At 37.8% G+C, this 27,083-nt stretch overlaps 2 protein-coding genes and 1 long non-coding RNA gene across 13 annotated transcripts in view; 2 read left to right on the forward strand and 1 right to left on the reverse strand.

Annotated features, from left to right (window-relative positions):
- The window catches only part of CPEB3 (cytoplasmic polyadenylation element binding protein 3), a gene marked incomplete at its 5' end in the record, with an annotated part of 92,291 nt that extends 81,530 nt beyond the window's left edge, over window positions 1–10,761 (reverse strand). For 4 of the 11 annotated variants that reach the window (XM_081953928.1, XM_081953927.1, XM_081953936.1 and 1 more), the window contains 2 exons: window positions 806–1,701; window positions 1,922–2,052. In XM_081953928.1, coding sequence (XP_081810054.1) covers window positions 806–1,690 — 885 coding nt within the window. Of the gene's footprint in view, window positions 1–805; window positions 1,733–1,921; window positions 2,053–2,937; window positions 3,010–3,030; window positions 3,051–3,152; window positions 3,370–4,005; window positions 4,101–9,976; window positions 10,208–10,739 lie in introns of those variants that run through there. The other 7 variants (XM_081953933.1, XM_081953930.1, XM_081953931.1 and 4 more) reach the window with 7 other exon arrangements.
- Window positions 4,150–6,920, forward strand: LOC309392566. Its single transcript, XR_014175463.1, has 3 exons — window positions 4,150–4,304; window positions 4,400–4,449; window positions 5,932–6,920. It is a non-coding gene; the product is annotated as an uncharacterized lncRNA (long non-coding RNA).
- The window catches only part of MARCHF5 (membrane associated ring-CH-type finger 5), a 29,800-nt gene continuing 13,099 nt past the window's right edge, over window positions 10,383–27,083 (forward strand). The window contains exons 1-3 of the mRNA XM_081953957.1: window positions 10,383–10,679; window positions 25,023–25,225; window positions 26,895–27,025. Coding sequence (XP_081810083.1) covers window positions 10,636–10,679; window positions 25,023–25,225; window positions 26,895–27,025 — 378 coding nt within the window. The 5' untranslated portion in view covers window positions 10,383–10,635. The remainder of the gene's footprint in view (window positions 10,680–25,022; window positions 25,226–26,894; window positions 27,026–27,083) is intronic.

Raw genomic sequence — 27,083 nt, forward strand, 5'->3', positions numbered from 1 at the left:
GCAATATGGCTGTGAAGGTCATGTCCTATTGTATCTTTCCTCCGATATTGAGTATCAAAGAATCAAAATGTTTATTCCACACAAATATTTTAATGTGTCTTAATCTCTGTATTGCCATTATACATGATCTTGTTAATGGTAAATGCTATTCAGGTCAATGCACACCCAAGCCTCTTCCTGAATCTATTTAAATCCACGCCCTGGACATATGATGATGATTACATTTTAGCAATTTCAGCATGTTATTTGCATTCATATGCCTACTTTTGCAAACACAATCCTGTTGAACCTCATTTCTCAGCATTAGTGAGGCAGAGCAGTTTTAAGCAAAAGGGATTGGCCCTTTAATGTGGAAAGGATAATTAAACGGATTCCTCAAGTGTTGTTGGATTTGGTCATACTATTTAATTTACAATATGAAACCACCTAGACAAGATCTAAAACTTTGTATTTCGGCATTTTTAAAGAATACTATTTTAGTTAAAATGCATCAAAATGGGAAGCAAATAATATTAAGGAAAAGAGCTAGAACCAAAATGCAAATATTTTTAAAACTGAAAATCAAATAGAAACAAGGAGCCTAGAAACAATCTAATTTGTTTTTGAATCCCTAACATATGCGAATGCTGTCTACAAGTATATGGGTTTAATGATATGAAGAAAGACTGCTACCTAATGCTGGCATAAGCTGTAATGACAAAAAATTTTTTAATTTTACACAGGATTAAATTATAAAACAAATGCTAAAATATCTTGGCCCATTCCTCCCCTCCCCCCTTTTCTGCACAGCAAGAAAGGACTTTACCTGAAAAGGCAACAGATTATTGCCATTGTCTGTCCTGAAGGCATTGTCTTCCATCCAGGATTTTGGAGCTAGAGGAGCAGCCCGGGGAAATTTCGGTGGGGCAATAACATTGGTAGAAAAAGGCTTTTTAAGAGGTGAAATGGGATTGAGTGGGGATGGCACTCCAACTCCAACTCCCACACCAACTCCCACACCGACTGCCCTTCGAGGGTCTCTGCCAGCTTGCAGCCCACCCCAAGGATTGGAAGGTGTACTCCAAGCTGCATTTTGATGGTTATTCCAGCTGGAAGGAGAAGAGGTGGAGGTGGAAGAGGAAGAAGGTTTGCTGGTCATGATGGGCTGATGGCTATAAGCAGCATTTCTCTGGGCAAAAGATGCCTGATTAGGGCTGACCGGTGACCTCCTTTGCTGCTGCTGTGCTTGTTGTTGCTGCTGCTGCTGCTGTTGGTGGTGCTGAGTCTGAGCTAGGCCAATCTGGGGGGAGAAAGTGCCTCCAAAAACGGGATTGACATGATGAGGGAAATTTTGGAAAAGCATTGTCCCATTAACTGGGGTAATCCCTTGAAAAAAGCTATCATCCACTGCGTTTGTGGTCCCTGTAGACCAAGTGCTTCCGAAGGAGGGAGACAAGGACGTGCCGGCTGTAGGCTCCTGTTGAGGCTGGTGGAAACTTAAGCCCGGCAAGATGGGAGACTCCATTTGCATCTTTTCTTTGCTATTTTGGGCAGGAGCTGCTGAGCCGATGCTAGTCACTGGATTGTCCTCCGGTTTGGGTGTCTCTGACGTTATGGGTGTAGAAGGAGCTTCTGCTGCGTTTGGATCTTGCTGCTGCCGCTGCTGCTGAGGCTGGACTTTGCTTTTGTCCATCAGTAAATCATCCTGCATGGTTTGCGCAGCTGAAACGAGGAGAAAAGGGGGGAAAACCATAGAGTATTAACATTCATAAAGCTGCTTTAGCCTCGCTAAAATTCCACTGCTAGCATAATGCCACCGCAAATTGCAAGACACAGCAATACTAATACGTAATCCCCACCCCCACTCTCTTTAGGGGTAAACGGTTTGAATCGGCACGATTAGTCCCCATTGCCTCTAAAAACACATTTGAAGAGGTTTCACCCTTTTCGATGTCTTGCTTCCTTTCAGTGTAAAGGAAAAATGTGCTTATAGGGCACAGATATACAGCAATTTCGCCACGTCTCTTTCTCTTATACCGGAACTCAGAGCTCTCGCCCTGCAATGAGAAACTGATTCTGGTTCCTGTTTTTCCGTACACCCTCCTCCTCCCCTGTTATTTGCATACGTCAATAAATATGCTGCGTCCTTCAGCAAGGTTAAAAAGACAGCAGCCTTTACTCTTCTCCACCCCTTTCCTATGAATAGACTTTTAAAGGAGCCGAATACCCATTTTGATTAATCAACAAAAAGGTTCAGCCAACTAATTCGAAACAGTTCACCATTCGCGACCTAAAGTCTAGATTAGAGTAAGTGTAAACGCTCAATACGAGACATTTTGCTCTTTAAATTACGGGAGAAGGGAGAGAAGGAAAGTACCCGACATAATAAAATATTCAGTTTGGCTTGCTTTAAACAACCATTTTGGGTAAAACCGGCTTAATAACAAGTTCGTTTTCCATTTGCTTCTGTATTCCTTTCAAGCACGTTGAATACAACACGATGTAATCTATTGGTAAATTTTAAAGAATTCAACGTTGTGATTGCGAGTAAAGTTAATTGATTTCAGTTACACTCCATTATAACACGAATGCATTCGTACGATTAACCCGTCTTTAAAAATATTTTATTTTGGCTTAAAAATACTGAAATACTGGGACCCTCAAAATTGATAAAAAATATTCAACAGCTGTAACGATTATCCAAAGGAAAATTGCAGGATTAGAGTATGCATACATTATTTAAAATACTGTCCATTGTAAATAACTAGACTTTCAGAAATATACAAGTATCATTGCTTTCATTCATGTTAATATCCTTCCAAAATTTTTATTATTGGGCAGTTTAAAATTTAATAAATACACAAATAATTATAAAAACATTCATTAGCTTTTATAGCAAGAAAGCTACGAGAAAAAGTAAAATAGACTAAAGGCAGTCATCTCTCTAACATACTGAACTTTATAAACTGATTTAGTTAGTAATACAGCATTCAAAATCTAGTGCTGTGTCCTGGCTTGCTGGCTTCCTGCCTCCCCCCCCCCCCCCTTTACCCAGTGTTGAAATCACTCGGTTTTTTCTTGCTATTTAACTGCATAGAAGTAATCAAGGCGTCATAACAGCAGCTGCTCAGAGGACTTAAGAGAATTAGGAACATAGTAATTTTCTTTCTCACATCTCTCCTATTCCAGGGATTCATAAATTTATCATTCCTCTTCAAACAGAGAGTTAATCAAGTAAGAACAGCCAGCAGCATATATTGTCAGGGTATTAATCCACAGCAGGATAGTTCACAGAAATAATTTTCTTCACTACTGATCTACACACGAGCTAAAAATAACGTGTTGCAGAGGGTGCACATATAGAGTCTTCTAAGCTAAATTCAGAATCTCCCAAAAGGAGTAAACTAGCGCATCTTTGCACGCAGTTCTGACGCTGCTGTAGGCAAACCTTTAAAGCAGCACTGCAGCAAGCCATAATATCAAAGCCTTTGTGTAGTTTTCTATTAGCTGCACTCGGATCAAATTCATCAAAGCTGTAGACAAAATATACACAAAATATTCCATGCAAAGGGGGGGAAATGGGGATATTACTCTGCATCAGGTTTTTAAATGCTTATTTATGAAAACATTTCTATAAATAAGGATATAATTAAAAATATGTCTTCCAATGTAGATGATAAGCCATACTATAACGACTGATTTAAATACCACTGTGAACTTCATATTACACTTAGGTTTTCACTAAAATTCACACCTTTTCCTCTCAAGGTCAAAAATCCACTTTTAGTTAATGTAGGCAGCCTGAACCAGGAAAAAAAGGACGTTACTCTAAAAACAAAAAAGCAGGTAGCCAAATACCTAGTTGTAGGTTAATATCCAGAGTCCCCTGATTTCTCCACCCCTTTTTCTCCCACTGAATATATTTGTATCAATTCAAAGTATACTACGGAAAAAATAATATCCCCTTCGTACTTCATTTGCATGCAATAACACATACAGTCAAGGCAAGATGCCCAGAACGTTTACCTTTTGAGTGTTCTGTATTTAAAGATCAATGAAAGGTAGGGACAGTGTGTCTATTTCCTTCTTTCGGGTTTGGTATATGATAAATAGAAATTGCTCTGGCAAGAGCACTTTGACAACTGTAAGCTTAAACCGCATGCGTGCGAGTGGAATTGTGGGGGTTGAAGTCTTCTGCGAAAGAGCTCTTTTGGACAGAGGCAGGCTGGGAGAATACTGTAGTACACTATTCAAAGCAGCGACACACGCTTAATAAAAGGAACTACGGCTATATGGATTTTCAACAAAGAAAACTGGCCTAACAGGTACGTTTGGAAATAATAGTTACTTAATCATATATGAATAATTGATCTTAATTTAGACATGGATCAAAATGCTAACGTTTCCTTGTTTTTTTTAGAGATTTGTATGATATCTGAATTAAAATCAACCGGGTAATAGCTGCCCAAAGTAAGTTATTCTAACATTAGACCTTAACTAAGCACTGGATTTCATTCCATTAAAATGGCTTAATATGTTTATCAACATATTCAGATCTATTGTGTCCCTCCTTCTCCCTGCTTTACAAATATTTTTTTTTAAATCATACCTATTCCATTCTTGCATACATCCATGGATTTTTAAAAACTCCCATAGTATTGATCCCTTACAGTTTACAATGAAAGTTAGCCCTTCTCTTCAGGCAATGTGCACACGCACACACATTCATACACAAAATCTTATGTGACTTTAAATTAAAATCTATTATGGATAATATGACAATTTGATTTCTCTTTTCCATAACTGACCTTACATGTAGAAACTCTGTTAAAACAAATGTGAAATATGAGTAACATACTATATTTTTACAACATTCTTTATGATGGGAAATTTCTAGTTAGTAACTAAATAAAGAAATTATAATTTTAAGAAACATACAGGAACTGACAATTAATCAGTGGAACGACTTGCCTCCAGAAGTTGTGAATGCCCCAACACTGGAAGTCTTTAAGAAGATGTTGGATAGCTATTTGTCTGAAATGGTATAGGGTTTCCTGCCTAGGCAGGGGGTTGGACTAGAAGACCTCCAAGGTCCCTTCCAACTCTACTATTGTATTGTATTGTATTGACTGAAGATAGACTTTAACTTTCATCAAAATAGTAATATCTTTTTTATGAAACAATTGACTTACTTAACAATAATCATATATCTTCAAGTCAAATATAACAAGGATAAGAATGAGTGAATATATAAATCAATGTTTTCCAAAATATTGTATCTGGCATTTTCCTACTAAAAATTCTTAAACTCTGACTAACCAGTGTGCTAGAATTATAAATCACTTCAATTAGCAGGGTGGATTAACTTTTAAATGCTAAGTTAATGCACAGAAATACCTATTTTTCCAGTTACTGCCAGTTGCATTTTGTCTGTCAAAATTACATGGGGAAGACATAAAAGATCTAAGCATTCCATCATAAGGTAGCTTCAGATATTATATGTTAAGATACAAAGGAGCTTTTTTATTTTCATAATAATTTCTAGATTTTAAAATTATATTGGAATTTAAATATCTGAATCATGTTTTAATTATACCTGAGCAAATGAATTCTATCTATATTTATTCAGATGTGGTTCAAGGGGTCTTTCTCCCAATAAAATCATTATACTTTAGTCTCCCTTTTGTTCTTTTTGAGGGAAGCAGTTGGATCTTTGATCTAATGCCTCAGAGTGGTGTAGAAGTCTGGATATGTGGAAAAATAAATACAATAGAGCTTCATTTTACTGGACAGTTGGCATTTAAGGGCAAGGGCAAATTATATTCATTCCTAGTCTTAGGTGGGCAATCTGAGAGCATTCTGTAATCGATACACAGATGGTGTCAACTGAATGAAATGTATTTTTATTAACAATGGCATGTTAAAACCAATATCGTCAATTGCCTTTTCCAGACTAAATTACTAAAAGAAGACAAACGGAACAAAAATTCTATTTGTTGAAAGCCAGCCTATTCTCTGAAGACGGCACCCTGAAACATCACAGTTATTTGATCTGTACTAGTTTCCATTTTAGTTTCTAGTCCAATTTCAATGTATAATTAAAGATGGTAAGGATAATGTCTCCCACATATATTCATAGTACTCAATTATTTCATTCAGCATTATGTTTTGCCCCAAATTCTTTCTACTGACTCACTTTGGGAAGTCTTCAAAAGGAGTGAGGTTGTTTTATTTTCGATACCAACATTGTAAATTGTTTACTACTTAGTTGAAGTATTTTTTAAAAAATTTTATATATGAATCTAGGGTATGACTTTTTTTGAAGGGCTTTTGGTGATTATTTTCTCTTTTCTTTTATCTTTAATGTCAAAAATTCTTGCTTTTGCTAATTTCATCCATTTTCTTTATCTTTTTATTTGTTATAACCCCATGTATTGGGAATATAAGTCACCCTGGTTTCCTTTGAAGTGAGACATGTGTCCTACAATTGACAATAATAACCAAACAATTATGATAAACAAAAATTCTTAGAATTAGTCATATGTAAACCACATCAATACATACTGTGGATGGCCAAGCTAGATGGCAGCACTTAGCCAGCACTGGCTAATATCAGAAAGCTAAACAGAGTTGGATCTTATTATTACTTGGAATCCCAGGCCTGTAGACTAGATTAAGTCGTCAAGGCATTATGAAAAAGGTAATGGTAAATTACTTTGGTATTGTTGCCAAAGAAAGCTATGCGAACTTATTGATGAATTAAGATCAAAGGAGATATCAAATTCAAGCAGAAATGGTTCCTTTATATAAAACGTATTACCCAAGAAGGCAAGCTAAGATATAGAAATATGGCTTCTGAGGAAAAAGAGAAATTGTTTAAAATAATTAAAATAATCCACAATAAAAATGAACAACAATCACAAATGTCCAAACTATGGTATAAAAATATTTGGGGAAAGCAATTGGGAAAAATTGGGGAGGGTGGGGAATGGTTTTTTTTCTTATTTTTTATATAATCTATTTTCATTTTCATTCTATAATTGTATTTTCCTTTCAAACTTTCCCTGTAATGTTTATTTTATCAATATATTCTCTTCTTATTTTTGCATTTTTGTTGTTTTAGCAAACTAATAAAAAATAAAATCAGGGTGAAAATTCATTTATACTATAGATGAGGAATTACTAATAGATATAAAACATGGCTCAAATATCTAATGAATAACATGTTTTTTTTTTAATAGGAAAAAGTGGAAAGGCCCAACATAAAATATGAATGAGTAAAGCATTCTACATAGACTCCACTAAAACCTTAATTAGATTAAATTGCTAAAATAATTTTTGTATTACAAGGTCATTAATATATATTTGGAAACAAAATATTTGTTTTTTCATTATTCTCTGAACAAGGAAAGCAATGTGTTAGGTAGGAAAAACATACTAGTATATGCATTTGCAGATGAAATACCAAAATTTGTATTTTGTAAATTACTTCAAGATAGAGAAAAATTAATGTCATTGGAAGTATCTTTTATGAACTTTTGATTGTCAAAGCCTTAATAGACACATTCTTGAAATTAACAGGAGTCAAATGTGACTTGGAAGAGATTTTATGTTGTAAGAGGGCATGAAAATAAACAATTTCATGTAAGGGCAAAGTCTTCAAATGTAGAACAGAAAGGAATATTTTTATTTAAAGTTACAGTATTTTGAAACAGAAACAGCAAAATAAGGAGAATGTACCTTGGAGAACAAGCATTTACTGGTATGTGTTATTAGAGCAGAAGATACAGTGACATCTACTCATTCTTTCCCCAGGGTTTCTTCTATCTATTCATTTCTATATCCAGAGTACTAAGTACCGGTAGAATTCAAAATTTTCTCATTACATAAGATAGGCTGTGCACAAGAACTATCACTTCAAAGTCAATATTGTTTCTGTATTTCTATAAGTGGTGCCGTCAAAAAGGTCAGAAATAGTATAAAAGATAGGTAAGTTTTGTCTTTCAAGTTAAATAGTCATATTTTTCTTAAAGACAACATGTTACACCCAAAACTGAAAGGAAAAGTAAATGAACATGAGAGATTTGAGAAAAAAGACAGGATCAGTTTGCTGTTATATTTACAACAGTATAATACTGTCCCTCAATCCACAACTTGATGTAGTTCATGATTCCCTTAAGGAAAATGATGAGGCTGTGAGTAACAGAATTAGAAATACAACATAACTGAAGTATCATGTCGAGAAAAACTGGTACACACTGATTCTTATGTTGCAAAATTAATATGGAACATGATATCAAATGCTATGGGGTAGAATGCAAAAACAGGTAGTTTTTCATATAAAATTCAGCATGCAGATTTCTATATTAAACATAATAACATTCTGTATTTATATTGAATTCACATATTGATAAGGAAATAACTAGTTCCCTAAAAATAAGACATCCCATTATTAAAATAGCCTGTACAAATAATTATATCCTACTATGTGTTTTGTTAGTGTTTATCAGGTAAACAGGTTAGCAGCTGATATGTATTTAAAATTGGTAGGAGAAAAATGGCTAGTTCTTGATAAATAAATGAGCTTTATCTCTACATAAAAGAATTATTTCTCTCTCTTTGGGGGAGCCGAAATAATTAAATTAAGCCATTGGAGCCAAAATGACCAAATTAGGCCATTAAATTAATTTGAAATTTGTAGTTTAGAAATGAGAGGACCCATTTCAAAACAAACTAATTTTTGATTACAATTTTTAAGGATATGAAATTTGTTCAATCCCTACTTATTGTTAAACCAAAGCCATATGTAGTCTTCTAAACCAGATAGATCTATTTAATCTGTATTAAAACAACAACAAAGCTAAAGTAAAATTAGCACTTATTTGGTTACATTCCTAGAAGAAAACCCAACCCTAGCTGTTTACAACTTACCAAAAAACAACTTGCCAAACATATTTTAGCAAAGCCCATTGAGGGAACTTAGCCTATGTAGTTACATTGTGGTTTCATCTGTTATTTCAGACTCAAAAAAATGGGTTAATGGAGTAAACTCTGATTCAGTTAACCATGGATAAGTGTGTGAACTAAGCCATTGGTTAGTTTTCTTACAAAGAGCTTGAGGTATACTGTACCATGTTTCAATAGAAGAGAGTATTTGTAGGTCAGGGTTGAAATGAGGAGTCCTTCTCTGAGCTTGGTTGTTGTTGTTTTTTGCAGACATTTCGTTATCCAAACTAGGTAACATCAGTTTAGGGAATGAAACATATGCAAGAAAACAGCCAAGCTCAGAGAGCACCAAGGACGCCCTCCGCCCGTGTACTATGTTTTATTTACATCATCCTGATATAATTTGAAGAAGATCTGACATTCTAGATAACAGCTAGATAACAGCTGGAAGTTGAACACTTCTTGCCTAGGGTATATATCTTCTTTCTGCCCCATTTCATGTATCTCTGTAAACAACATGCAGGTTAAAGAAAATAGGTCAATTTCTATTAAGCTCTTCCTCCAGGAGTAGATCTGATATTTTAAGAGGTTACCCCACCGAAACACTAACCCACCCCAAAATTATGGCAGGGTTTTCTCCTTAATTCAACATTACTTTTAATAGCCTCACTGGGAAGAAAGGAGAAGGTATTACTATCCTATCCTCAAAAGAGAGCAATTTGCCCCATCCACATGAGGCTGGTTCTCGTTTTGTTTCCCACATTTTGTGTCTGGTTACTGACAGCTAAGGAGCCACCCATTTTATTGGTCGAGTTGGCATAATAATAATAAAAAAAAGAGACGTGGAAATAGGAGAACGACATAGAAGACAAACTTGTAAGAAAAGGAAAGGCGGGGTGGGGAGAAGGGGGAGGGAAGGTGTAATTTACATTATAACACCTAATTACGAATCAGTGCCTTTTCTTTCCCGCTCCCCCAAGACGGGAACGAGACAAGGCGGACCAAGGGGAAAGCCAACCCGCAGAGAAATGGACAGGGGCGAGGTGCTGACCTTTCCCGCAGCGAGCGTAGCCATCTCGCCGCGTCCGCAGCCGAAGGCAAAAATGCTACCCGCCTCGCGCTCACACACCCAGCTGCGGCTTAAGGACGGGGTGAGAGCAACCGTAACGCGCGCGCCGTTAGAAGAAGGAGGAGAAGCGGGCGGGCGGGGTGAGAGGAAGGGGATTTAAATCCCCTCACGGGTAGCAAGGAGCGGGAACTACATCTCCCATGGTGACTTGAGCGCTGACTGCAGTCTCGCTTACGGCGTGGGGGAGGAGCCGAGCGCAGTAGCGGTTCCTCTGTGAGGTAAGAGTCGGCGGGTGCGCAGTGGCTCGCTCCTCCCTCTGGTCTCTCGCTCCTCCCTCTCGTCTTTCGCTGCTCGGAGGCCGCGGCGTTGATTTCCGCCTCCCCACCCCCACCTCCCTCTCTCCGTTTTCTTCGTTTTTTCTCGCGCGCGCTCGCTGTCGACGCTTGCCAGGTGTGAGCGGCGCCTGCCCTCAGTGGCGTCTTTTGTCGCCGCGAGGGAAAGCGTGTCCGGCCATTCCGGGTTGTGGGTTTTTGATTTTTTTTGCCCCCCCCCCTTTCCTGGCAGGCTCCGGGCCTTGCTTTCTAGAGTGGTTGCTGGCGCCTGTTTTAGCCGAGCCCCCGGGTTTCCCGCACCCGGGGAGTATGTCGGAACAGACGGGCTTAGTAGTGTCGCAGACCCTGGACAGGTAGGAGAAGAGAGCAGGAGTAAAGGGGGGGGGGAGAGAGTAAGGGGCTACTCGGGTCACCTGCTGAGGTGCGTCAAGGGGGCAGAGATACACGGAGCCGACCGCGACGGGTGGGGGGAAAGCCTCTGGGAATGCTTCTCTTCCCTCCCAGCTGAGAGACGCGGCCACAATAAGAGAGGCCGGTGGGATAAAGGGCCGTGTAGAAATAGAGGACTGTTTATTTAGGAGGAAGCGAGGGAAGGGAGGGGAAAAAGGTTTGTGGGGGTTGTAATTTGTTGCGGCTGCGGCACCTTTCAAGAGCAGAAATAAATGACACCTCTGGTATATTCCTCCCTCTTCGCTGGGAACGTATGTTCCGGTTGAAATTGAGTTGATGTAGCAACTGAAAAATCGTAACATTGATTCGTTTATGGCATTGATTTGATTTTATGAATACATTTATATAATGTTCTGAATACATGTGTATAATAATCTGATTATTGTCTGCTCTCAGTTTAGCTTTTTTTAAAAAAAAATCCCAGATAGGTGAATAAGGAAGTTACTGGAATTGAACTGAATTTGGATGCTGTCCAGATTAAGGAGATTTCTGTGGAAACCCCCCTCCTTTCTTTTTGCCATATCCTTCAGCATTCATTCTCCAGAGGCTTAATATGATGATATCAACATACAGGATCTTGCTTGTTTTGTGATCACTGTAAAAAAAAACATTTGGACTGAAAATGTTGCAGATACAGCAATTACAGATTTAGATTGACTGTAGGCCTGGGCATCAGGTGTTAGTACAAAGAGATGCAAAACAAATTAATGTTGTCAATTTCTATAGAATTTACTTTCACCAAGTTTAATGAAGGACTCAAGTTTGTGGTCTCTAACTTTAGTACTACAGTGGCAGGAGAAGCTGCGTGCTGAGAAACTGGGAGAGTATTACCTGATAGAAAAAGACAGCTTAATCCTTAGCAGAACTGAAATACTAAGAATCTGATAAGGCTTTCCCCCAACTCATATACAAATGAATTCAAGGTAGAGTGAATTATATAACGAGATACATTTTCTATCTAGGATTGGTAGCATATACAAAACCTTTGTGCCAATGGGATTTGGTGGAATCCTACAAAATCAGTATTGTATGCATCAGATGATTGGGTCAGTTGTATGAACTTACATTAGATATCTGGCTCTTCTGTTAGTCTATTCAACCTATCATTATCATGGAGTAAATTTTATGGTGGCTTCCCTCTTCGATGTATAAAAATAATCTCTCTTGATCAGAAAGGATATCATTGGAATAAACCAAAGAACTATGATTTTCATGCTTTTGATGTTTCACTGCTTCAGAGGATTGATTAATTAAAAATCTATTTTCTTTCAGTAGGATCAACTCTCGTAAGAGAGAGAATCCTATGTTCCAAAGTGGTATATAAATTTTACAAAATCTATGACAATACTTTTGATCGATTGTTGTATAATTGAAAATCAGTGTGATTTAGTGCTCGATTAGAAGTGGGTAGACCCAGGTTCTAGCCCTCAGGAGCTAGCAAGATGACTATATGTCAGTCTCTTTGTGTCATACTGGGAAATTAAAAAGAATATTTACTTACCTATCCAGAGTGCACCAACATGACTAAGTCAAGAGTCCTTTGTTCTGCTGTGGATAGATTTGGAATAATAATACTATAACCAGTGATTTGTTAGTTGCCAAACAATCTTTTCATCCTGTGTTTGCGGACCATTGCTCTGTACCACTATAGTAGTTTTGATTGTTTTATATCTTGGTTTTATTTAAAATATACTTTTTAAATGATGTATAAATATCATTTTAATATAATCGAAACCATTATCTTATAGTAAAGGATTGTGTCTAACTTATATAATTAGATGATATCAGCAAACTTGAGCGGTTTTTAAAAAGGAAACTAGTCAAAGTCATAGATAAAACTATGAATGGCTATTAATTAGGTTAGCTATATATTATCAAGATCAAGGCAGAAATTAGGGAATATGAGCAGAAACATAAAAGTGCTCTTATACCATATGGACATTCTATAGGCACCTGCTTGGCTACTATGGGAGTAAGATAATTGAGTTTGGGGGTCAGTTTAGTTGTAAATGTAGTTTAAGGGTGGGGTATCAGTTTTATTAAGGAACACGGCTCAGTGGCTAAGATGCTGAGCTTGACAATCAGAAAGGTCAGCCATTCGGTGGTTCGAATCCCTAGCTCCGTGTAACGGAGTGAGCTCCCATTACTTGTCTGAGCTTCTACCAACTTAGCAGTTTGAAAGCATGTAAAAATGCAAGTAAAAATAGGAACCACCTTTGATGGGAAGGTAACAGTGTTCCGTGTGCCTTTGGCGTTTAGTCATGCCAGCCATATGACCATGGAGACGTCTTCGACAGCGCTGGCTCTTTGGCTTTGCAACAGAGATGATCATCACCCCCTAGAGTTGGGAACGACAAGCACATATGTGCGAGCGGAACATTTACCTTTACCTTTATCACTTTTATTAATAGTAAGGATTTTTTAAAAATACGTTTTAGCAAGGAAAAGGAAAAGAGATGCAATAATTATGCCGAAGTCTAAGGCTGTACTTCCATACTTTATTAAATCCTATATTAAACTCAGTGGCCTTTTTAACCTAATGAACATGTGTAACATACACTAGACTTGGAAATTTAAAAAAAAAAATCTTGAAAGCCATGCCAAAACCATTTCTTTATTACTATTACAAAATATATGTGAAAATGGACCTGTACTTTCTAGGAGTTCATTTTGGTCTTTGATTATAGAAATAAATAATAACCAAATTATGTTTGTTTTAGATTATTTTTTCATGTTAGTATGTTGGAAAAATAAACTGACCTCAAGTTTTGCAGAAAGTAGGTAAACAGAATTTTACAGTTATTTACGGTATAGGGGCTTTTATAGTCGAAATTGGATAAATCACAATTATTTCTTTATAATAAACTGGCACCAAAAATTGCTTCCTAAAGAGACCATGAATATACAGTAATATTGTGAGGCTTTAAATAATACTGTTTTGCGCTTCTAATATTATTCCCTATGTAAAGTCATAATAAAAAATGTATAATCTGAAGGGTTTTTTATTATTTATTGATAGAAGTATACAAAAATCCTTAAAGTTACATTTCCAGCCATGATGCTGCATTAAACCATAGCAGATATCCTAAAAAACACTTAATGGGACAGTGTTAGATTTTGAGGTGGGGGATGTATGTAAATATCTGTTATTTAATGTACTGGTTTACAGTAAGCAATATAATATAACAAAAGATCTACAACATACTGAAATATTTTTTTAATATTTTGATATTCAAGGTCTCACGGTTTTGAATTTGTCACATCCACTTTACTTTTCAAACAATCATATGAAGTAGATCTAGGGATATATGGTTGTTTGAGGGTCACCAGTTAATTTTGTGGCCAAATAAGAATATGAGACTTCCCACATCTAGTTTAATTTTGTGCGCCATGATTCTCAAGGTCTAATAGAATTTAACATTTCTAAATCTATAGAAGAACAAAATATTAAAACAAATCAATATTTAGTCAATTTTGTCATAAGAACACTGTCATCACCCTCCAATTCCCAAAACCTTTGTACGCATCCTTTTTTCATTTGTCATTCAGATGCTTCATGAGCATTTGTTCCATTTGTAGACAAATTAGATTAAAACATAGCTTCAATTGATATAGTATCTTTGGGATACAATACAATGTTAGGTTTTTATTATGGTGATTTATATATTTTTTCCATATGGCATTCAAGGTAGATACTTTCCATTAATGCTCAAGTCATTTGAAAAAACATAATAAGACATCACTAGACCCCTTTCTGAGCCAATAACCATTCTAATGTTAGGTAGGCAATGTTTACAGAGCAATTCTATGTTACTGCTTTGCATTGATATTGTAATAGCATTATAGTGTATGTGTATGTATGTGCGCATATACACTTAGCAGAGTAGTCATGAGAGTATTGGAAATAATATTTGAAGGCTATGTTGTTTCTCTTCTACAAGATCAGAATAGTACTGGCATTGGTATTCCCTTTGACACCGTATGAAATGAAAATTAGATTTTAAAGCAACAGGTTAGGAAGTATTGATACTTTTGAAAGCCAGTGTTTGAAAAAAATTGATAGTTATTGTGGAAAGCCAAGTAAAAAAATAAAAGAGCCCAGATTTCTCACTTAAATCATAAATGACCTGGCTTAAATGATCATACTTTGGATACATTGTATATAGGTCTCTGGAGAAATGTTCCAATGCTGTGGTGATGAGTGCATTGTGGGAAATCCTGAAGAGCCAGATGTATGTGGATGACAAGAGTTGAACATCAACTTGATGGCACATAGCCAGGCAAACTACATCTTTATCTCTCTTTTTTCCCAATCCAGCAAAATATGGACCGAAATTATACAAAGGGGTTTGGAACTCTTGTTTGTTTTTCAAAAACAGAACAGGAACAAAGTTAGAAATCACACACACACCCCAACACCAATAAAGATAAAGGTTGAAAATAGATTGGATTAGATTCAGCTGGGAGTGGACCAAAAAAAGATCACCATATGGGAAATAACACAGAACACACATACACATAGATGCCACATGTTTCTACTTAACAAAACAAAATTCAGATATCTCCTATGGCTACTTTGGTAAATTAATTGGAAAATATTCCAAAAAACATGCTTTGCATATTTTTGCCTTTGCATTTTTTCATCCCAAAGGAATTTTGGGACAATTATGTAAAAAGGCTTAGAACTCTTCTGTCTGTTGTCCAGAAGGATAACTGCCTGAAAACAGAACATCATGGGACCAAATTTGGTGTGACAGAAGAAGCCAAAAAAAGAAAGACCAGGCTTGATTTAACCAGAGGTAAAGATAAAACTTTACCCAGTGCATTCCAGTGGGAGAGGCCATTGGGTGACATTCGAAAGGGTTCTGACTGCTCTATTTGTTGCACTCTTCCTTTCCAGTTATGTCAATTTTAAAAGCTATGCACTGCATGTTTTCCCTAGGAAAAGTCATAATGTGTACCAGATACACATTTGCAGACACTTTTAAGCTTTATTTTATTCTATAGAATTTCCTCATATAGCAGTACTATATTAAACGTGCATTGTCATTCTCTGCCATTAACAGTAAAGAATCATTCTTCATCTGTTTCTATCAATGTAGAGGCTGAGCAGTACGTTGCAGTATTTGTACAGTGTTACGTAACAGAGGCAGAAACATCATACTGACTTTATTTAGAATTGAGAGGCTAGTGAGCTGTATCCCTAATCTGACAGATAATTAAGACTATTAAAAATGTCATCAAGTCATGATAATTCAAGCCATGTTATTGTAGGATAGTAGATATTTGTATTCTATTTTAAAAAATGAGGGATTGTATCTGCTTTTATGTAGTTTTTATGTGGTTAGATTCATATTAAGATACCATTTTCAACTGCATTATTTTTAAAGCTAGTTACCACATAACTATTGTACACCATACAAAAATAATTTTGAATCCTTTTTTTGTTCTTTAAATATAGCCATTATTTTGAAAAGAAATGTAAAGAGAAATTATTTCAAATGCTGTGGTTTCCATATGTAAATACTCAGAATTCAGTTTTTAGAATGATTGTTTTAGATACAGTAACACATTGCTGTCTGTTCTGAGAAAGAAAATAAATGTTCTAAGCTTTTTACATAACAGGTGAAACAAGACTCTACTGTCAATAGCATTTAGAATCTTTGTTCACATGTTTATTAAAAGAAGATCACCTTCCCCAAAGCAGGATTAATTTAAGAAGGCATTTTATCTCACCTTTATTTTTTCTGTGAAGTTACTGACAAGATAAATTAATAACTGTGATAGGTGTTGAGGCAGCGTGGCTGATTAGTGTTACTGACAGAGAATGACAAAGCAAATTTTAGTTTAGTGCTACAATATGAAGCTTTGTAGAATCTTTAAATAGAATTGAGATTAAGTGCTTAAATTGCTGTTTAAGATTGTTCACATAATGGCTTCTCAGTTCTAAAAACTGAAATTTACTATCTTGTAGATTAAAATATACTTGAAAGTATAATTCAATATGTTTAACAGGATCTTTTTAAATATCTTCATACTGTTCTGAACCAAACAGTGCCTTGTACCAGCTGTGCTTCAGTTTAAAGCTCTATTCTTACTCTTGAAAACCAAGGCATGTGTTTTAATGCTTTGAATATACCCTAAAAATAGTGAAATGCTTAATTTCAGATATACTGAAATACTGGCTCATTAAAATGTTGCAATTATTTTTAGATGCAATTTTTTTCTTCTTTACAGTCTAATTCTATTTTTAGTTAGAACAACTAGGATATAAATGACAGTCAAATACAAATGAGTCAGTATTCAAAAGTTTTGAAATTTCTTGCTTTATTTATATAACATTGAATGTTGCTGAGGCTTTTGTGTTATTATTTTATTATTTGCCTATTTTAAAAAGGGATAGGAAACTCTTCGCCTTCAAAAGAAAACTAGTTTGGTCTAGTGCCGTGATGGCGAACTTATGGCACAGCGCTGGAAACCCGAAGACCAGCTGGCTGGCGGTCCAGCATGCGCAAAGACCAGCTGGCTGGCATGCATGCATGCACTGGAAATTTGAAGACCAGCTGGCCGGCACGTTCATACACACCGACCAACTGGGCTTTGGGTTTCCGGCACTCCTGCACGCACACGTTCTGGTTTGGGCACTTGGTGCCAAAAAGGTTCGACATCACTGGTCTAGTGATTAAGGCACTAACCTGGGAACGAGTTCTAGTCCCTCCTTAGGCATGAAAGCCAGTTGGGAGACCTCGGATCAATAATTCTCCCAAAGTCCAATCTGTCTGACACAATTGCTGTGGTGGGAAAATAGACAGAGGAAAGAGTATTATTTTTGTTCACCTTGAGTTTTTTTAATAAAAATAATGAAATAATAATAAAGGCGGGATAAAAGTGAGAAATAAATTTAGGTCCAACAATATATTTTGGATTGTTACATCCTGCATAGAAATGCTATGAATTGTACAAATCTATTCTTCCTTCATCTAACATAAAAATGAAAGGTAAGAATTGTGTTGACACCTTGAAAATGGTTGTTAGATTTGTAAAAAGACTATGTGTATATTCTTGTTTTATCCTAACTTATCACACACAGGGCTAACAAAACTGTCAGCGTAAATCTCACACTAGCTGAAAAGTATGATTCTGACTCTCCAATTTATATAAATCTCTTTCTGTAAAATTTGAACACAAGTAATAGCCAACTTTGTAGCATAGAATGCTAGAAAATAAAAATATGATCAGTTTGCCTTTTATTAATATTGATTGGAAGAAAAACAATTTAGCCCACTTCTTGAAGTTTATAATCATTCAGTGAAATATATTTGACTGATATGTGAGTGGAAAAAATGGGAAAAGTTGTCTTTTGCATATATAAGTATTTTATGTAAAAAGTAATAGATACATAGAATTTTTAATTCTATTAAGTCTGATTTTTTCCCCAATGCTAATATAATAAACCATATCCAAGAACTTTAAAACATGAAAGGTTATTGTACCTTTCTTAAGAGATAGTAAGGACCATGAGCTGATTTTTAGACTGTGTTTTGTTTGACATGGCAAACTGTTTCTATTTTAGGTTGTTGTCTGATTCTGTACTAACTAAAAGTAATGTTTTATTCATTACAAGAAATGGAAAATTTGGCAAGAGCTAAGATTCTTATGTCAGTGTTTTTATTTAGCTTTCTCCTATATCAATGACAAGATAAATCATCTGACCGAAAGCAATCCTTTACCATTATAGTATTTATTCATATTGTGCTAAAGGTTTAAGACTATAAAAGTAATTATACAATTGTTTTGCAATTCATCCATTGTTTGTAGTGCTGTATGTATTATTTAAACATTTGATAAGTACATATGATCCACTGATGCTTTTATTTTTGATCTCATTCAAATGAACATTAACCCTCTTAGTCTGTTGAGTTGCTTCAAGAATATTCCAACGTGTTTTTCCTCCACTTTATATTAAGCAGCCATCAAGAACTAACTGTGAGTTATTAAGATAATGAATATGTCCTTTTTCCCTTGATTACAATAATTAGCAATTATACTTATATAACTATATGATGTTGATCAAAATTACCTATTGGTTTATGGTTAAGACTCCATTATTTTGTCATTGATCCAAGAAGGCAGTTGCTAATTAATTATCAAAAAACAGTAATCATGTTGCTTTCCAATAGTACCAGGAGTGAAAGGTATTGACATAGAGCAAGTGAATTTTTTAAATTATCTAACTTCTTTTTCAGGCTTCTAAAAGAAAAGTGCTTATGTTTATTGTTCCTTTCCTGTGACACAAAAGAAGTGCTGCTGCAGCACTTTTACAAGACTTCATTAAATGCATGGAAGCATTTATTCCTGTTGCCATCAAATGATTTGCTGCAGAATTAGTTACACAGTTATTGTATGATGTGCCCTTAAGTGCTTATGCCAACTTCAAAAAGCACAACACAATTTCTTAAGATGTGTTTTTTTTAAAAACCCTGGATATGTTCCTAATGCAAGCTTGAGACTAGACCCAAGCTACTCAGAATTGAAGCCAATGTTTGGCTAGTAATTTTATTTGTTCAGATAGGGTTTAGCTTGGCTCCTCTCCTTAATATCATTTGACAATTATAGGCCTAAGTAATGGACGAGTATTATATGTAACCTGCCTCTCACCCAAACATCTATTATTCTTAGAATTTGAGAAGGCTAAAGCTGTTATTAAACAGTGGATTTGAGTTTCAGAGCAATTTAAGTTAAAATTTAATAAAGTTAAACATATTAAGTTTATTAAATTGAAACTGATAAATTAATCAAAGAATCAGAGATGCTTTTCAGCTGCTTACTTATATTAATGTGACCCAAGTTTCACTGGGTATTCTTTAGTTCCCTCTTCAATGTTTTCTACTCAGCATTTCTAGAGGGCAGATAGCATAATACCTCAGATCCCCAGAAGTCATGTCCATGTGCACCAAGCGAGATTTGGCCCCATCTTGTCTCTTTCAGCCTGAGACATAGAATCAGGTTCTCCACACTATCCAATTTAGCCTGTGGCAATGTACAACTCAGTATTATCAATTGTATAGTATTATCCATGTATTAATGATATCTCATCCCAAATCTATATTTGACCAATTTCACACAGTTATGAAATAATATGGAAGGGAAGAAGAAAGCCCTGTCATGGCACTCTGCTTTGCTGAATCATGGACTCAACTATTGCTCACAGTTACTAGTGGAAAATGCCTACTCTGATAAGACTAGAGCCATTATAAAACCCTCTTTCTTTCAGGGGATCCAGGGAGACATTATATTTGATAGTACTGAATATTGCCAAAAGTTCTCAAAATATAGGAGCTGTAAAAAGATACATATTCTGACAAATTTCATCCCCTAGAGCAGGGGTGGCGAACACGCGGCTCGCGAGCCGCATGCGGCTCCCGGTCAAAATAAATGAGGCTCTTTGCCTCTTATCATTATTTAGTATACTGTGGCTCGGATCGCGCGCTCCCTTTCGGAAGCTGGGGAGGTCCTTTGCAGGCAGCTAGAACGGGCCGCCTGCAAAGGACTTCCCCAGACTTGCTTTGAGGAGCACGGGGCGACTGAGGCTAGTTGTGAAGCCCCAAAGCCCCCACCGCCACCGGAAGAACTGCTGCCACCTCCTCCTCATCCTCCTCTAACAGGCAGCACTGCCGGATTTGCCGCCCGGCGCTGCGGCTGAGATGAAGCCGCCAAAGCTCCAGCCGGCATCTCCGCGCGTGGCAGCGGCGCCTCCCCTCCGCTCGGAGCAGCTGAGCTCAGTCAGCGCTGGGTTACCCCTGCCCCCTCCTTCTCCTCCGCCGTGCTTTTGAGGAGCCATGAGGCTGCAGGAGCCAGTAGGAAGGCGGGGGGGGAGCAGGGGAAAAAAAGCCTCATGGCTCCTCAAAAGCACGGAGGAGGGGGAGGGGGCAGAGGTAACCCAGCGCTGAGCTCAGGAGCAAATCTGGTGATTCTGTTGGAGGAGGAGGAGGAGGAGGTAGCAGCAGTTATTCTGTTGGCAACTCGTCGGCATCTTCAGCAGCAGCCCTGCCCACAATGAAGAAAGCAAAGATGGAGCAGATCCACGCAGATGACGTCGCTGCAACATGACTGGAGGAGGAATTCTGGGAGTTGAAGTCCACAAGTGTTAAAGCTGTCAGGTTTGAAGACCCCTGGGGGTTTTTTCCCCTAAAGGGTTAGGGGTGCAAGGGTCTTGTAACTTGACAGCTTTAAGAGTTGCGTGCTTCAAATGCCAGAGTTTCTGAGCCAACATTTTGGTTGCTAAGCAGGAGCGTTGTTAAGTGATACTGATATTATATAACACTTTGAATTAAGCGGGTACCTTGAAGAAACATAACTTTGAGTTTCAAATAATACTGATTTCGTTGTTGTCTTAGGTGACATCTGTGAAAAAAATTCGGGTGCTCAGGCATGAAAATGTGCTGCTCAAACACTATACTTTTCTGCTCACATCGAAAAAAAATTAGAGGGAACATTGCTTCCGGGTCTGTTTTGGCAGGTCACTGCGTGGTGTGGCTCTCTGACTCTCACAGTTTAAAATTTTGGCTCTTTTTGTCGAACTTGTTCGCCACCCCTGCCCTAGAGCAACCAATGCCTTACATGTCCTACTTTCTTGCCAAATGACTGCATGAGGAGCAACTCATTCCACTTCCTGGCTACCTTTTCAAAGTACAATTAGTATTTGAATCACGACAAAAATTGGAATCAGAATCTTTTTTTTTTGAACAAAATTTTTTATTGGTTTTGCAAAATTTTTAGGAAGAAGGGTAATGGGTAAAATTACAAATTATGACAGCTACATTATGCAGGAAATGGCACTCCCCCCGGTTCTCATAACTTTCACTTGTTAATACATTAGGTAATTACTACTTAGCAATTTTTGACAGCATATTTTTACCTTATATCTTCCAATAATTTCAATCTATTTTATATCAAACAGAAAAAATTCCCTGTATCAGCAATTGCATTATTTTTCTAACTCACTTTTGTGATCTAAGTTTTCTCGATGTTGCCTCTTCTCCTCCCCCCACCAGCAAAGCTCCGGCACCTCCCGTGTCTTGTGTGTCTTGTGTAGTGTCATCAGCTTTATCTAGGAGAGCTTTGTTTTTTTCCATGAAGGCCTCGCCTCCATAGTTGTATTAATTCTAATTCTACTGCCCTCCCAGAATACCAGCATGCCTTCTGGCAGCAGCCACCGGAACCAAACCCCTTTCTCGAATAGTTTCTTCGCTAAGAGCGAATATTTTTTTCTTTTATCTCTAACTTTCTTTGGGATTTGTTTCAGGATGACTATCTCTCTATCCTTGTATTTTAACATTTGCCCCCTTTGTGCACTCAGAATCTCATCTCTTGTAGTCTTTCTAAGAAATTTAATGTGAACGTCTCTTGGAACATTGTGTGTTCTAGCATAAGCTGAATTAACTCTATAGACCAGGTCAATATCCCATCCCAACTGCTGTCTGTCTTTTTTGATATATTCAGTGAATAAGTTTGTCATAATCTCCCTCAAATCTTCATCATCAGCCTCAATTACATTTTGAAATCTAAGGAAAAAAGACATCCTTTCAAATTCTATTTTTATCTGATGGTTCTCAAGTTCTTGGTTTCCTCTCTGGACCCCCCTCACCTCCCCCCTCATCTCAGCCGTCCCCTCCTCCAAAAGTTCCAGTCTCTGTGAGTTTTGAGCCGTTCGGTTTTGGTTCTCTCTGAGCTGTTCAATCATTTCTTTCAGTTGGTTTTTCAAGTCCTCCTGCCCCTTTAAGAGCTTTTGAAGCAACTGGTGAGTTAGGTCCTCCTCGGGGGCTTTGGGTTGTAGTAGAGATGTTAATGTCTGTTGTCCACTGGGGCTGGACATTGAGGATGTTGGAGCAGAGCCAGCAAAGCCTGGTTTCCCAGGTGGGGGTCTTTTCGGTGCCATTTTAGTAAAGAGAAACTCAGAGGTGTCTGTGTCCATAGGATGAAATGGCAACTATGAAAAGGGGATAGCCAAGAGAGATCACGAGGCAGGCAGTCCAGACAATAATAGGCACCTTTTCTATAGTTCAAATCCAGACAATAAAATCCATTATTCCAAGTCCAGGGTACAGTATATCAAGAGATATTTCTGGGTGTCACGGAGACAAAGACAAAATGCCAGCAATTTCTATGGGTGGAGTCAAATTTCAAAGTGCATAAAGACAGCGGAAGTGTGACATCTTGCCTTGCCAGCACGGGATCAGAAGGCAACAAACCAAAAGTTTTCAAAATTTTCAAAAAGAACAGATCATCACTTCTCTTTCACAATTGCAGCAGGGTATTCATCTGCTTGTTTGCTATGAGTGTGATTTCATTCTAGAGCTCTCCCCCTCCTCCTCCGAGGGCAGAGAGCAGTCCAAAGCTGCTTTTCCAAGGGGGGGGAAATCCCCCTCCCTCCAATCGCACTTCCCAGGAACAGATTGAAAATCTTTAAAAAGCTGTCAATCCTTCATTAAACAATCAGAGAGGGAATCGGGGTGCGTTTCCATCTCACCACATTGCAGCTGCAGCCTTCAGATCGTTAAATTCGTCCAGCAGCCTCGAAGCAAAAGCGCACGGAAGCATGGAAGCTCCTCGCGCACCCCCTTCCGCCTCCTGGCACCTAGGGCAATGCCAGGAGCCCCCCCGCGGCTGCCGCCGATGCAGGGGACCCCCAGCTAGCCGCCCCCTCGGCAGGGCGCCCCTACAAGGCTCCCTGTGCCCCCCCACCAAGAGCGCACAGGGCGACCAAAACATGCCCGCCGCTCTCAGCAGCCGGAACTGGAAGTCAAAAATTGGAATCAGAATCTTGAGTGTTGAGCAAAGCAGTCTAAGTGAAATGCCCATCTGACTGCTTCATTCAGTGACTACAATCCTGATGCTGCCAGTTGCACTTGTTAAATAATCTCCAGAGTCATTACGCAGATTGAGAAAAGTTTCCTGCCAAGTTCAACTATCTTTACATGAAAGGGAATTATTCCAAAAAGCTGCAGGATCATATCTTTGGGATTAGACCTCCATTTCTGCAGCCTGCTAGAGGAGTTCCCCTCTCCTCAGTAGGCAACCCTTTTGCTCTCAAAAGGCTGCCTGGAGAAGGGGCGGAATCTCAGGTCCACGTAGACCTGAGATTTCCTCTCAGTTGAAATTTTCTCCCAGGAGCTAGTTCTTGCTTTCAAAGGGCTGCCAGGATAGAATCTCGGTTTCGTGGCAGATGCCAGCGGTTTGCAACCTTCCCTGATGGCATCCCCCATTGACTTTCTGGGTAAATGAGCAGAGAAGATTGCAAACAGCATTCACCTGATTGCAGGGTGCTTGGCAACTAATTGTAAATATGAACTTGTTGCCAAACCCTCAGATCATGGTCATATTACCATAGGGTTGGTAGTGCAATGTTTTATGAAGTGCTTTATGGGTTGCAAAACATCCATTCCATACCCCACTGTAATCCCAGAGCATTGTTAAAACAGTTGTAAATCAAGGACTACCTGTATGGCCATTAATTTAGAGTCCGGAAGGGAGTCAATGGCAGATGCTGAAAGAAGTATCTTGCACGCAATATTGTTGCATTAGCTTTGTTACTTATTTATTTGCTTGTTTGTTTGTTTAGCTGCCCACTCATTTTCAGTGACTTGAGATGGGTCACAAATAATAAAAAACATAATATAAAAAAGTAAAAACAATATCCCCTCACCCTTCCCTACAATAGCAAGCAACCACTTGACAGACTCTATCCCATTCTGGTTCATTGGTTGGCAAAACCAGGTCTTTAGGATCGTGCGAAAGTGTGCCAGAGTGGCAGTCTAATCTTTACAGTGATGATGTTCCAAAGGGAAGGTACCACCATGGAGAAGACCCTTCTAGTCCTACCAGATGTATCTTCATTCCCTTGCTCTCTGCTCTGTTGGATTGGGTGGATGTAATCTGGATGTTATAAACATCACGGTCCGTAACATCAGGGAAGAGGCACTCATCCTGTAGTAGATCGATTCTACCAAAAAAGAAGTATAGTTGATGAAGATTCTTGCTGGAACTCAGATTTCCAAATACTAGTCAGAGTGGTGATCTTTTTATTTGGTATTTTTATTGTGTTGTTCTTGGCTGAATAAAACATTAAAATGCTTCTAGGTTAAATTTTGGCTAGTGACTTTTTTTAAGAAAGTGTAGAGACGAATGATGATATTTTGCTCTTGTTTGTAATTGTAACTGAGATAAGACTTGTGTTTGAATTACAGGAGTTGCTGGGTTTGTTTTGCTACTGATGAGGATGACAGAACAGCAGAATGGGTGAGACCGTGCAGATGTAGAGGGTCTACAAAATGGGTTCACCAAACATGTCTACAGCGTTGGGTGGACGAAAAACAAAGAGGAAACAGTACAGCTCGAGTTGCCTGTCCACAGTGCAATGCAGAATACTTGATAGTATTTCCAAAGCTAGGTAAGACACATGCATTGACTGAAATAGGTTTTTCCTCCCAAGATTTTAAGTATGAGTCTCCCGTAGTTGAAAATTTGGATATGGTGTGGGAAGCTTTAGGGTTTTCCATTAACACTTAATATTTATTAAGTTTTATCCTACATGAGATCTTCAAGTGTGGTTTATGGCATCAGGGAAGAATTATTATTAGATAACAAGTCAGTGATGGTATGGTATAAACGTCTTAAGTATAATAGTTCAGTGATACAGAGATATCTGTTTCTAGTCCTTATAAACATTACATGATTTTTTCTTATAAATCATTTTGCTTAAAATTGCATCCTTAATATGCAACTATGCTTCAGGGGAAAAAATCACACAGAAATCTGCCAATTTTAATACATATAAAATTATTATTGTTGATCACACTGCTAGCCAGATGTTTAGGCTGGATTTGGTATTTTTATTCACCCCTCAAATATTTTCCCCAAGACCGGGGACAGGCAGATATCGCTTGATGGTATAAAAGATAATGTCACAGAATGTAAGCTGTTCCAAGTAGAACTCTTTTGCAATTAACTTTATTATCATCATTATCCCAAAACAATGCATTGCAGGAAATTATCTTCATTAAAGGTTTTGCAAGATAATTATCAGACTTGTCACATGGAAGATCAAAAGGATAAGATTCTCTATCCTTTTTAAATTTTGTTTCAATGCTCTTTTTACTACAGTAATTATTTTAACATCTGTAGGATATGTTCTTTAATATTTGTAGGTGATTGTAATTGTGATTTTGCTGGGCCTCTCTACACTAAAAGCATTTTCACTGCTTTCCCCAACATTTATTTTATCCTTGGAAACAGAATTAGAATGATAAGGATAAAAATAAAATTAAGGAGAAAAACTAGGGTGGAACAATATACCACATATTAACTTGTTTTTCAGATCATGATGCAAGACGTTAGGTTACTGTTGTGGCCCAGCAGGATCTGGTTGAGCTGCTGATGGACTCGGATAGCGAGGAATCATATGAGTCTGCCCTGGATGATGTGGAGCACCCTGTGCAGGGTTCAGACTCAGAGCAGGGACCAGAGAGGCTGGTTGGCCACCAGGAGGCACCTGAGGCAAGAAGCAGTGGGGAGGATCAAAGGCAGTTTGTCCCTGATGCTAGATTGAGAAGGGCTGAGAAACAGAAGGAGCAACTCCGTAGGCAGACTCACAGAAGATGATTAAGCACAGGTGGTTGTGGATTAGCCCCTCCCAAGAGAGATTATAGGTGAGGCGTTGGGAGGGGACATTTGCAGGAAACAACCATTCGAATTTGTAGTTAAGAAAATCTATGTATTCTAGCCATGTCTGCTCGTTTGGACTATCTGGGTTGCTTCATCTGGGTTGCTTTATTGAACGCATGGAGAGGGGGGTTAGAACAGGTTACTAGTTTAGTGTTTTCAATTTCTCCCATTTTCAGATTAAATTGTTTAAGAATACGTGCATTACAGATGAACAATTAGTTACTTGGAAAGGCACAGTAATGGATTAAAAGTCTGAATATATTATACTTCTGAAGAAAGAAACAATTTTATACAATTATAACATTTACTAATAAAACATAACTTTCATTTGCCAGTTGCTCCTTTGTCAATTTATGATGGTTGCTACAGAATCTCCTTTCTTCTTTACATTATAGGTCCAGTTGTTTATGTCTTGGACTTAGCAGATCGTCTTATCTCAAAAGCCTGTCCATTTGCTGCAGCTGGAATAATGGTGGGCTCTATCTACTGGACAGCTGTCACCTATGGAGCTGTAACAGTGATGCAGGTTCAGATAATGTTCTAAATGTTAAATTACTGTAATTGAGCTGGAAACTGCTAAAGAT

Source organism: Natrix helvetica (genome assembly GCF_964273705.1).
Source record: "Natrix helvetica genome assembly, chromosome: 5".
Lineage (NCBI taxonomy): Eukaryota > Metazoa > Chordata > Lepidosauria > Squamata > Natricidae > Natrix > Natrix helvetica.